The sequence below is a fragment of the Protopterus annectens genome, chromosome 13.part0 (assembly GCF_019279795.1).
Source record: "Protopterus annectens isolate FY-2018-M chromosome 13.part0, PAN1.0, whole genome shotgun sequence".
Taxonomy (NCBI): domain Eukaryota; kingdom Metazoa; phylum Chordata; order Ceratodontiformes; family Protopteridae; genus Protopterus; species Protopterus annectens.
Window position 1 is genome coordinate 500,821,753 of NC_056747.1, and position 14,096 is coordinate 500,835,848.

The window sequence follows — 14,096 nt, forward strand, 5'->3', positions numbered from 1 at the left end:
ATTTTTTTTCAGCTTTATAGACTAGTTTCTTTCAAAACCAGAAATTGGTTTAATTGTGTTTGTTTATTTAATGTTGCCAGTACTAAAACAGAAGTTGTACACATTACTAAGTATAACGGTTAATAGATTTTTGATAAAACAGAAGCGACAGGTGAAAGTATAGGCAGGATTGCCAATTTATGCTGAAACTGGGACAGTAGATAGATTACCACTTGATGTGACAGCAGGCTTCTACAAAGGCATTAACCTGTAGTCCCTTATACAATTATATAGCATTCATTGGATGAAGGTTGAAACTCTGGATCTTTCTTTTTTTTTAATTCTTTCCTTTGTATTATATTTCCATAAACAATTTTATCACCACATGAAATCATAATGAAGGACATAACTGAGAAATACACAACTGAAATTCTTGAATCCCTGCACGTATCTCCTTCTTTTAAAAAGGAAAAGATTCAATAAAATTTAACTGATGAGTATAAAATAACAGGAGAATGACATACTCTCCTGATGCCTCCTCTATGCTGCTATTCAATCAATTCTTTCTACTGGCAGAATTTGAAAAAGATTTTACCACCATGTGGTTAGAGGAAAATCCTCATTTTGGAATATGGACCGGCTCCATCCAGAAAGAATAATTATTTTAGTAATTAAAGCAGCTAAATGAAAAATCTTTAGGTGTCTCTTATGTTTTGTCAAAAGTTTGTTAACCCTAATATGCAACATTCATAACATAGTGGAATGCCATAAAATGTTTACTAAATGAAGTGTTTAAACCCACCAGTTACAAATTCAAAGAAATGCCCACCACATGAGAAAACAGATCATTTTGTAATGGTAGCCATGGCAACACATTTTTATACTAACAGGCAGCCAGTCCCCACCCAAGTGTATCTAATGACATATATTCCAATGCATAATTCTAGTCATATATGATACAACCATCCCTTTTTATATGGCTGCATTATTTTTAATGTAAATATTCAGTTTTTGAGGTGTACTGCATTATACATCTTAAACCAGCTGAAGTATTGCCCATGCTTTTCCTAAGTAACAGATAATCAGATGCAGAATTTTGTATGTTAGAAAAAAAAAATGTGACAGCAAATCACTGCCAGTCTTTGTCCTAATTTACATCATCTGGATTTGGATTTCTTTACATTTTTAAACAAATCTTCTTGCAGTATGATTGTGCTTTGAATGCAATATTCCAAGATGGTTTAATTTTTAGTCTTAGAGTTCAACAAAGTTCAAAACATGCAGAGCAATTATACAGTAGAAAAGGAAAAAAAGCTGCATGAATGAAATAACCTTTTTAATCAATATTTGCAAACCATTTAATAAATCATATTTTGGTTTACCTGCCTATGGTATGTTATACAATACTGACAAAGGTAGCTTGTCAAGTCTGATTGAGCTGATCATTTTTACCTGAGTGAATCATCTTAGTTTCTCTCTGTCCATGAGAAGTTAGAGTAAAATTTCACTGTGAACCAATTATGTGCAAATTATTTCACTGTCTTGTAAGTATTTAAACTGATGATGTTAATCCTCGTTCATTCCTTACGCAAGGGTATCCAACTTCGGAACAGAGCTGGCCATTTTCCAAGCTCGCATCAGCCACAAACTCTTGAGCTAAACTCTTACCCATAATTCCCCTCTGCCTGTTACCCCAGATTTCATTTGCCATGTCACAGTTAGGTTGTGTCAGGCTACTTCTTTTGAGCTAAGTACACATTTTTGATCTTTTCAAAAATTTCACTAAACTTTTTGAGGAAAAAAAGTAGTTATTTAGTTATCTCTTACCTTATCACACCTAGCGACTACTCCTTGTGCTCTTATTTTGTTTTGTTTTTTTTTCTCTTACCAACGAGGTATTTATTCTCTTTACCCATCGTTGGTAAATCTTTCTGGGCCTTACCTTCAGGTAATTCCTTTTTGGTAACCCTTCTTTCCCTTTCTTTACTATGACATAAAAAAGGCAGTCCAGGTTTTAAAAGATGTGTGGAATGTGGCCATAAATTGCCTGTCTCTGATGCACATTTTTTATGTGTTTATTGTTTAGGTGTGCCTCATTTAACAGTTGAATCGCCTTGCGGGATTTGTAAGAATTTCACTAATAGGACTGTCATTGAAAGAAAGAATAAGTTGATTTTAAAGGGACTACTTAAATCTTCCTTTTCAGAGGCTATTTCTGGAATGGAGGTCTCATCTCCTCCAAGCTCCCACAAGAAAAGGCATGATGATTATAAAAAATCTAAGTCTCGGGACACACTACTGTTGTTCAGGCCATGCCAGCTCCTCTTTTTGCGGTACAAACTCCCACCATTGTGGGCACTGAACTTGTTCCGACTTTGGATAGACCTGATTCTCCTTCAGCTATGTCTGTGAGATCCACTAGAAGCCTCTCTGAACATGATGTGCTGCGTCTTGTGGATCAATTACTTCTGGCTAGAGGTATTCTTCCTCCAAGGACCTTTACTTCCTTGGGAGGTGACCATTCTTCATCAGAGCCCCATCACTGTCTTGGAAGCCCCTTACTATAGCACAGTCTTCACCTGCGGTTCCCCATTTGGATCTCACTAAGGAGCCTCAGCTGCATTTGTGGCAGGATTCTCTTGCCACTACTCAGGATGCTAACTGTGGTGCCCCTTCTTTGGCTTTCTGCAGCCGTCCATGGACTTTGAGTCAGGAGAAGACTATTGCATTGGCTGACATTTCTATACTATCAGTGCCTCCACTTTTTATATGAGAACACCAGGCATGAGAGCCTCAGGACTTACCCCCACAGGGGGCCCATATTGAGCTGTCTTCCCCAGTTCCTCCCTCTGAGGAAGTTCATCGAAAGTCTTTGTGTAAGAGGAAACACATGGATTCCACTGAGGAGTCCCTCACCGAAGACACAGACTTGGATGATGGGGAAGGGTCCTCTAGGTCCGGAGATATCCTAGAAATCCTGAAACAGAGAGGTGAATGGCAGCCCTCTAACCCAACCACTGAAGACTCTGTGTTCCTACAGGCCTTTCGTGCCCAGCCCCCTACCTCCTGGGTTACTCCACCTGCTGATTAACTGGTCTGGCTCATCATGCAGCATGCATGGAAGGCTCCTGATACAGTTGAGGCCATTTCCCTTAGGCCAGATAAAATTTTGTCCCCTCCTGTGAGTGACCCCCCATTGGTCCAAATGTCTTCCGGTAGATGCCTTGGTGATGGCTGCCGCAACTAAAAAGGACCTGGCGGACGAAGAAATCCAGACTGTTCATCAGCCCAACAGAGAGTCTCAGGCTCTGGACAGAATTGGGAAGCATACCTTTGCATCAGGGACCTTTGCAATCAGGACTCTGAACTATATGGCACATTTTACCAGGCTTCAAAGAGACTTAATCTCTGAGCTCTCTGAAACTTTAGCTGGTGCTGTGTCTGATGAGGTCCGTGACAAAGTGGCCTCTCAATTAGCCACCATTGAATCTATTCCTAACTCCTCCATGCGTCTCATTTCTCACGCAGCAGAAGGAGCAGCTAGAGAAGCGGGTGCAGGCGTTGTTCTGAGATGACTTGCCTGGATGCGCTTGTGTGATTTTGTGGAACCCTTCAAGGCTTCCTTTATCAACACTCCAATTGAAGCCTCTTAGTTGTTTGGTCCTAAGGTTAAAAGCACACTGCCTAGATGTGAACAGGACGATAAGACCCTTTCTGCCTTGGGTGTCCATTATTCTTCCCCTCAACGGGCTTTCTCCAGAAACCAAAAGAGTGGGAAGATATGGCACAAAAAAATCTCAGGGCTCCTTTCGTGACACACAGGCTGATTTTTCCCCTAGAGGGGAGGGAGGGGAGGGAGGGAGGGAAGGGAGACAGGGCAGAAGAGGCAGTCCGTGTAACCAGGGTTCCATGTTTTCTCTTTCACTGGCCCCAACCCTACCAGTGACTGGACTGACTGCTTCCTCTGCTTCTCCTTGGTGGGGGGGGGGGGGGGTTCTCTTCCCTTCTGCCTGGCTAACCACCACCACCACTGATTTGGGGTAAAAAAGATAATAATAGAGGGTTTACCCCCCCATTCGATCTTTATCCCACCACCTTAAGGAAATTATCTGACATGCCACACAGTCAAAGAGTACAGGCAGCATTAGAGATTGCAAAGCTGCTAAGCAAGAGAGTCATCCAAACAGTTCCACCAGACCAGATAGGATCTGGATTCTACTCAAGACAATTTTTGGTGCCAAAAAAGACCAGGGACTGGAGACCAATTTTGGATCTCAGTGTGTTAAACAGATTCATAAAGGTACAGAAATTCCGGACGGTCACTTTACAGACTATCCTCCCACTTTTGGAAAAAGACGATTGGATGTGCTCTATAGATCTTCAAGACAAGTACTACCACATAAAAGTGGACAAACAGTAAAGGAGATTCCTTCGCTTCTGTGTGGGAACCAGTCATTATCAGTTCTGAGTACCGCCTTTCGGACTCTCTACAGCCCCCAGATGGTTCACAAAGTGCATGGTAGTCATTACAGTGTTCCTACAACTACAGGGATTCCAGGTTTTTCCATTCTTAGATGACTGGCTCAACACCGCCTCCACCAGTCATCTATTAGAAAAAGCCCTGGCTTTCTCTCTTCACACCGCAGAAAGGATAGGCATAACCATAAATTGTCAAAAATCCAATCTCACCCTGCCTCAATCCACAGAGTTCATAGGGGTCCTCCTGAAAACAAAGAACTGCAGAGCATCCATTCCAGAGCACAGAATTCAAAGAGTGAGACAACAATTGATTCCAGTCCTCTCAAAGGAGAAACCCTCAGCTCACTCGGTTCTACAGCTGTTGGGTTCCATGGCAGCCTCCATTACAATTGTTCCCCTGGCCAAGTTTCACATGAGGCTTCTACAGTGGTTACTACTCACTCAGTGGTACCCTTTTCAGCTCCCTCCTTCAGCCAAGATTCTGATAACTCACAGGTGCAAGCAGGACTTAAATTGGTGGTTGTCTCGGAATCCACTTCAATGGTCCCATACCTTCTCCCCCCAACAGCCCACAGCCACAGTGACCACGGATGCCTCCCTGATGGGGTGGGGGGCTATTTCAGGGAAAGATTTCCAAGGTACATGGTCCAAAATGGAGGCCCATCTGCATATAAATGTTCTGGAGTTGAGGGCTGTGCTTCTGGCTTTGCAAGCATTTCATCCCCTGTTGCCATCTGGGACCACTGCAATTCAATCAGACAACATGGCAGTGGTCTGGTACATCAACAAGCAAGGCAGAATGAAGTCTTATCTTCTTTGCCAGGAGGCCATGAGATTATGGCAATGGGCGATGACTACCAACCTCTGTGTTCTAGCAACGCACATTCCCGGGAGTTCCAACGTGATAGCAGACAGACTCAGCAGGTGCATTCTTCAACCTCAAGAGTGGTCCCTGAATCCCTTGATACTGGCAGAGATTTTCAACCGTTGGGGTCTTCCTTGCTGCAACCTCTTTGCTTCCCCAACCAACTACAAATGCAGCAATTTATTCGCCCTGATTCCCCCTCAGGGACAGAAATCCAGGGATGCTGTAGTCCACGATTGGCCCTTGGGTCTACTTTATGCATTTCCTCCTCTTCCCCTCATTCCCCAGGTCCTGAATAAAGCCCACCGGTTGAAGAGCAAATTAATCCTCATAGTGCCATTTTGGCCTCGTCAGATTTGGTTCCCCTTCCTGTGGCCTCACCTGCTAGATCAACCGTGGACTCTCAATCCAACCCCAGACTTGATCTCCCATCTACAGAACCTGATTCACCCCAACCTAAACTGCCTAAAGCTCACAGCTTAGCTCCTCCACTTCCAGTGATCGCCAGGCAGAATGATCTATCCTTACCTGTACGTGACATTCTCATTGCATCTCATAAGCCGTCTACCAGAAATACATACCTCAGCAAGTGGAAGAGGTTTACTATCTGGCTAAAAGAGAAACAGATAGATCCTTTCTCAGCACCAATGCCCATAGTGCTAGAATATATGTCTGATTTATTCCAGTCTGGTTTTTCTGCTTCCACGATCAGAGTTCACTTGGCCGCCATTTTTAATTTCCACAACGGGGTCCAGGATTCTTCTCTCATGTCTCACAAATTATGCAGGACCTTCATAAAAGGCGTTTTTCATCTAAAACCTCCCTTTAGAGAACCCACTCAACCATGGGATTTGGCTTTAGTCTTACAAGCTTTGACAACATCATCCTTCGAACCAGCTTCTTCTCGTGACTTCAAATACTTGTCCTGGAAGACTTTACTCTTAGTTGCCATTACTTCTGCCAGACGTATCTCTGAACTTCAAGCCTTGTGCATCAAGAAGCCATATCTGACCTTTCATAAGGACACAGTGTCATTGAGAACTAATCCTACCTTTTTGCCCAAAGTAATTTCTGACATGTCCATTAACCAAACCATTGAATTGCCAGTTTTCTTTCCCAGTCATTCAAACACAGTAGAGTATTGTCTACATACCCCAGACATTCACAGACAACTTTGTTTCTGCTTGGACAGAACTAAAGCTTCTCGCAAGTCAGATCAGCTTTTTTTGGCCTTTTCTGGACCTAGATTAGGATGTGCTGTTTCCAAGGTCACGTTGGCTAAGTGGTTGAAAGACTGCGTGACCTTTATTTACAGCAAGCATAATGTTCAGTTAACTACTGCTGTCAAGGCTCATTCTTCTCGGTCAGTAACAACCTCAGCTGCTTTCCATGCTAGAGCTTCTTTACATGACATTTGTGCAGCTGCTACGTGGGATAGACCACATACCTTCATCAGCCATTACAAATTAGATCTGGCTTCCAGGGGAAGAGCATCATTTGGCTCTATGGTGCTCAGGAATGTCCTTCCATGAGGGCCTCCTAAGAAATAAGGTAGTTGGGGACTCTGTCCCATGCATAAGGAATGAATGAGGATTAACATCATCAGATAAAGAAGTTATGTCTTACCATAACGTTCCATCTGTGATGTTGATCCTCGTTCAGTCATTACAACCCTCCCTCCACCCCACTCCTGAGGCTTATAGTGGATCTCACCTTCCAATTCAGATAGGTTAGTTGACCAGAGGTAGCCTCTACCTTCTTTTGACTTGCAAACTCAATCTGAGGTAACAGGGAGAGGGGGATTATGGGTAAGAGTTTAGCTCGGGAGTTTGTGGCTGATGCGAGCTTGGAAAATGGCCAGCTCAGTTCTGAGGTCGGAACTGATACCCATGCGTAATGACTGAATGAGGATCAACATCACAGATGGAACATAACTTCTTTTTATTGTTTTTGCATCATCTCTTGCAGATTAAGTGAATAGTTCCAGACCAAAAGTTTTAAAGTTTGAACTATCTTTATAAGAATATTAATAATCTGGTAACCAGCAAAGAACACTACCGTAAATATTTAGGGGTGCATCTGATATCCAGTCATCCTACTAATCTGATCGCTCAGCCCAAAAAAGACCGTATTAAAGAAGGACCAGAATCTATGATTAGCATTAAATCATCCACAAAAGTATAAACTTAATGCTGGAATTCATATTTTTAAAGGGTTATCTCCTTGGGATCATTTATTGCAAAAAAAAAAATTGGATTTGGTGCAATAAAAACGATGCAGGAGAATGAGGGCTTATCTTGATGCTTTTGAGTCTAACAAGAAGCTACTCTGATATTTATAAAATCTATGTCTACTTAAGAATGTATGCTAAAAACAAAGCCACCGTTATAATATATACAAAGTTATGTAACTTCATTAACTGGAGACTGATAATCAATAGACAGCAGGGGCAAATAGATCAAAGAAGTTTTTCCTATTTGCCATATACAAATCATTATGGCCATCTATGCAATAGAAAGCTGCCTTAGTTTATGCATTTTTTCTGGATATGCAGTAAAACAAATTGTAGAATATCACTAGATTTGTATATTTTCCTGCTAGGGATACATCAACATTATTTAGGATGTATAAACTAACAAAGCAAACAAAATAAGAAGTTATTAACAACTTCAGAAATGAATTTATAGCTGGTGTTTAATAAGGGTATTGAATGATAATCATCCTTATAAAATGGGCAAGAAATATTGCCCAATCAGATTGCTAGTTCCCTGTGTATCTTCAGTCTCATACCTAAAAACTCCATCGGGTATGTAGCAATATCTGTTGCATGTATTCCCTTTATGCCTTACTGTACACATATTAGTACTGTGCATATTTGGTTTAAGAATCAGAATAAGGTTTGCTATAGGGACATGGTCATAAATTAAAAGAGGATCGAAGGCAGCAGACTGAATAAGTTCTAATAAACATGAAAAAAGCTGTTGCCAAAGACATTTGCAAAACTTAATGATGAGTACTACAGCCAAATGGCTTCCATCTGAGAGTAATAATGTAATATCTTGAACACAATCCAAAGCCAGAACTGGAGGGGAAATTATGATATAATCATGCATGCTTTTGCAAGCAGAATGTTGCTGTTATTTTGCTTATTTATTTTATTTATTTCCTTTCATTTGTATCATCATAGATTTGGCTACAGTATCTACCAAAACCTTGAAATATTTCCTGAATGAATCATAGTGTTCTTCTATCTATCTTTATATTCTGTACATTATAATTCTGAAAACCCTTTAGCTAGAAATACAAACTATTTCCATATTGTGCTACACTCAAGCCTAAGAACTTCTTTGTAAGTAAATGTTGAATTTATATACTGTCCTGAAAACAGGTCTGATATAAGCTTTTGTATTTCTTTTGACTTCTGAAAATTTTCATCACAGTTTACCTCCCGAAATGTTTCTAATACCATTAATGGTACATTAACATGTCAGACTGGATTAGTCTCTATACTCTCTACCTGATGCAAACAAAATCAAGAAAAAAACTCTATATAGTGTTTGAAAGCTGCCCATTTATAAGGAAATGTCATGTTCTGCCCTGATTCTTTTAAAATTTTGGTTTATTTTTGCATTATGTATTGCAAATAATGCACATTCTTAGATGAAAATATTTATTGTGATTACATATATTTAAGTGCCTCAAAATAAAAAAAATGATCAGAAAACCTTCTATGATATACTTTATCTTTTTAAGTATTTTCTATAAACAACAAAGAAATAAAAAATAGTATAATGTGGATTTTTTTTTTATCTAAATGTATGCAACCATTTTCTTGTGGAGATTTCATCTTTCAAATGTCATGCATATTATTCAATTACAAAACGTCTGAAAGTTCCCTCGGATTTCTTTCCAGTAAATCTTGGTTTAAAAGAACATGAAGCACCCTACCAGAATCATATTATTTGCCTGTACGGACTGTATATATGCATGTGATTGAGCTAAAAATGTGTCAGAAAAGGAGTAGTGAAAGTTATTTGCACCTTTACTGACAACGTTTTCTCTACTAACTTCAAGAATGTGGAGGATATTGATTTTTTATCCCAATAGGCAAAAAAATAATGTTTCAAATTCAAAATATAGGTATATGATGTCTCTTTACATGCCTTCAGTTCCATAATGAGCTGTATAGCTTTAATACCAGAATATGTGGAAAACAAAGTAGCCTGTTCTAGTGTAAATATGAATAAGAACAAATTATTTAAGTTTTACAAAACATTAAAGGATGTCTTGAAGGTCACTTTTGAAAACATCACTATGCATTTTCATTACCTCAGCTGAATACAGCTGCAATATCCAGTCAGTCCAGATATGTTTTACACATACATTTTTACAAACCTTTTATTCATGCCTCTTCTAAGACAATTCTCAGCATACCTCCATAAATGATGATGCCATTTCCAGTCTTTCAGACATTTCCATAGTCTTTTGTTGCTGAATGTTCTTATCAATGGTAGCCTCTTCAAAGCCCTTTTCTAAATCATTTAGCCGTGTAAGGAGAATATCTCGTTTGTTCTGTAGAGTTTTCTTTTTCTGTCCTGCTTGATCTAGAGCAGCTTTCATCTCTTGTACTTTAGTTTGTAATGGGTTGACCTTCAGGGCAGGAATAAAGAATATTAAAAATGCCAAAGTGTACATGTAGTGCCTAATGAAAGTACATTGCAAACTAAATGTATTTATTTATTTATTTATTTATTTTGCATACTTTAGGAATTAAGCAAGCTTAGTATAAGCATGTGTATTTTCAGGAATCAGCCAAAAAACTGTTGAAAGCCTCAATAAGAACATGATGAAATTACCAGGAACATTTTTCAATTATTAATATATTTTTTGAAAGATATGAAATTAAATCAGGCAGTTATATTTCTTATCATAACAAAGCTGTTATACCACTTTCCAGCACTGTTGAACAGCTTGTATCATAGCTTTGTTTAAAATGAACTGTAAAAACCCATTTATTGCTTCTACAAACTAGTGCCAATCCTTCTTCATGTAATGTGGAGTGGATAGGCTCACAGCTATCAAACATTTTCATCAGAATATATGACACACTGTGTGACAAATGGATGAACCGCAAGACAGGTATTCAAGCTAAAGACTGAAACCCCAAAACAGAGTGGAATCAAGAGCAATAATGTTTATTTCAGTGAAGTAAAGGATGTCATACATTATTTTTAGTCACTATTTAAACATATTACAGGCATTTGAGTTTCAGACTTCATATCTTTCAGAAAATGCATGCTAACACAAATCCTGTTACTCTAGCAACTTTTTATAGGAGCAATGTTTAAAATCTGTCTCTATTTTTGGGCCTTTATCTCCCTACTATTTTAGACTTTGTCCAGATTTCTTGTGCTAAGATGTTTAGTGGTATGGACATATGAAGCAAGCATTGGGTTAAGAACAGAATATGAAAATTAACTGTAATGAAATACTGTTTACAGAGAAAAGTCAGTAAACAATTTATTTGCACAGCTCACTCTAAAATTATGCTCGGTATTAAATGGTGAAGGACACACCAGCTCCAGTGTATCCGACATTGTTAAAAAGGAAAATATTTCATTTAAACGGGTTTTAGTATGACAGTCTTTTTGTTTTCATTTCACATGGTCTGGTCATCTTCAAACCCAATTAGCTGCTGAAAATGTTGTTTAAAAGAATGAGAGGAATTATTTGGGGATTAATGATCACTGATTTGCGAGTACTGAATAGCATTCAATAATCTAGCTAGAGTAATCACTTGTAGCTGAAACTATCTCTGTGAGCCATTACAGTCTGCAGTAATCACTCCAAGGCAGTTAAAAGATTCTGATTTATGACTTTAACCTGCAGAGCCCAGTGCATATGCTCTATCAGTGTGTAAATTCTAAAATTACATTTCACAGTATCTCTAGAGAGCTGATTTAAGTCAACATTATGCATGAGCGGAGCATGCTTGAATCCTCAGATCTCTTATTTCACTCATTAAATCTGCAATAAACATCTTGCAATTAAAATTTCATATAGATTTTTCCTTGTGATTGACATTTGGCATTGGTAAAATGAATTTAAAATTGTGTTTCTCAAATGATTCAGGAAGGACTTGATTACTGAAGACATGTTGTTCTACATCATGATAGCCAATAAATGCTTTTCAGGAACATAATGAGCACACTGGTGGAGGTAGCATTCTCATTATTTCAGCTGCAGGAAATGACTGCACGCATGCTGTATACAAACTGTACAGGCAAAGAAGGGCCCTGAAATGGTGGTTATGCAAAGTCAGAGAAAAGGGAAAAGAAAACAGTGTAATGCCAAATGATATATTATTTAAAATGAGCAGATAGCAGTACTTCAGATGCTAAAGCTTTTTAGGAAATGCATTTGGGCATGTCATTGTATACTACTGATACTGAAAATAAATTAAGACACAAAAATACATGCTTATTCAACAAAATGTTCAGAATTTGTATCAAAGTACCCTGGCTCTGCTTTTGTTTATTTAACTTACTTATATATAAATGCCGACAAGAACAGATTGACTGCATTTAATTTGTGGAGCAAACGACCATCCCTTTGCAAAAGTCAGATGATGGGGGCATGAAGAAATACATTTTTGGACATTTGAGGTGGGAGACAAGTTTTGTCCACACAGAATGCATCTGTCCCTTACAGAACCAGATCTTGGTCAAATGGGCTCCTAGTACTTCTTCAATGATTACACATATTTGCATATAATTTAAAACTTTTATTTCAAATTTTGTAGCACAAACACTGACAGATATTTACTGAACAAAACAATACAGTCTCGCAATGAAAACAGACTTAGCATTAACAGTACACTTATCTGCTCTTGAAACTCACAGTCATTGAAATGGCATTGAAACCCACATTCAAAGAAAATGCATCTGGCCAGTGGCAGATAAAGTTTACCTTTGGGCTATTTTAAAACCATAAGTCCCTTGCACACATATTTATGATCATGCAGACATGCATGTGTTCTTTGCTTCACCTTCCTGATTGTATTAAATTAAATTCCTTGCACAATACAGCACCACTTAGAGTTGCTGTTGTGTCTTTCGGCTTTTCCCAGTTAGGGGTCACCACAGTGGAACTCCGGTCCGCTAATGATTGGCAGTTGATTTTTACATGCTGAGTTGCCAGCCCTAATGCACAACCTTCAACGAAGGTACGCCCATTCACGCATGTCTCCACGCAGAAGACGCTCTAGCTGAGAGTCGAACCGGTCAGCGTCTTACTGTGAGGCGACAATGCTACCGCAGCACTACCACCACAGATAATACAGCACCACTTAGAGTGCGTTTTAAATTTGTAGTGTAGAACATTTTTCCAGTAAGTAAGGAAAGAATATGTATGAAGCAATAATGACAAAACTGTCCATTTCAGAACATTTCAACCATAAAAGGCCAATCAATATTTCAATATGCACAATCTCTGCAGAAGTAAAAGTCATCTGAATAATCCACATTAAAGAGACCTGTAACTAATGAAGAGATTGTGCAAACAAACTTATATTTCAGTGTTTCATCTACAAATTCAGTGCTTGCTGTCTCTGAAGAATACATTTTGTAGGTTACATAAAAAAAAAATGGTAAACTAATAATATTGCAATAAGGACTGAATGGCAAACCAACAACAGGTTCATAGTTACTAGGCATTTCATCCAAAGGAGGACACACTCAGGAGTGCAAAAACTGAACTCACCAATGCTGTCATAATGTGAGGGCAGATAAGATGGCCTCTACATTTGATTTATTTTTAGAGGAGTGTGAGACCTTAAAAAGCATGTTTCAGAAGTGAAGTTATCCACACAACTTCATATATGACATTATGCTAAAAGTTGTAAATAAAAGGGAGAAAGATTATTTTAAACCCGTTTAGAGGTCAGATCAAATTTGAAAATAGGGTAAACAGAACAATTGATACAAATGGTAGGGTGGATGCAGATATATTGCCTACCACCTTAGAACATAGTATGCAGGCAAGTAATGAATTTACATGCTCATTTATAGCGACTTTTGGTACAAACAGTAAGCAAGTAAAATACATCTTGCAAAAAAGTGGAAGATGCTGCAGCAAGACAAAGAAATAACAGAAATAGTGTGTCAAGGACCGGCCATTGTATATAGGAGGGGAATGAATTTAAATGACACACCAGAAAGGACACCACACTTTAAATCCACAGGATTTATGAAAAAGTGTAAGTGTTGTAATTATTCTCCTTTCATTCTTGAAACTGAGGAGGTTTTGATTAATGGTTTTAAATTCAAACCAAAAGACACATTTTATTGCACGTCTGAAAAAGTAGTCCACTGTGCCTAGTGGAGTATATGTGCATGCTTTTACATTGGTAAGGTGGATAGGATGTTAAAAAAATGTATTTATGAACAGTTGAGAGCGATAAGATTAAAATATAAAACTACTGCTTTAGCAAAGCACACTCTGGAGTATACAGAACATTATTTTAACTTTGTTGCACTGGATGTAGTGAAGATAGGAGAAAGGGGTGGACCATGGCCTATAATTTTGGAGAGAATGGAATTAGCATGGCAGTTACATCTAAGGGCTAATTATTGGTCAGGTTTGAATGGTTACCTTTCTGTAACTAGGATTTTAAGACTAAAAGCACAAGAAAGGTAGTTTTAACATTTTAAACATTTAACTGTATTTACACATTTAAAATGTTTATTGTTTATTTACTATATTGTTACTTATC

General features: G+C 38.5%; 1 protein-coding gene across 1 annotated transcript in view; it reads right to left on the reverse strand.

Moving 5' to 3' along the window:
* The window catches only part of LOC122787923 (dynein beta chain, flagellar outer arm-like), a 5,188,001-nt gene that overhangs the window by 1,754,301 nt on the left and 3,419,604 nt on the right, over positions 1-14,096 (reverse strand). Inside the window, exon 70 of the mRNA XM_044054850.1 lies at positions 9,758-9,973. Coding sequence (XP_043910785.1) covers positions 9,758-9,973 — 216 coding nt within the window. The remainder of the gene's footprint in view (positions 1-9,757; positions 9,974-14,096) is intronic.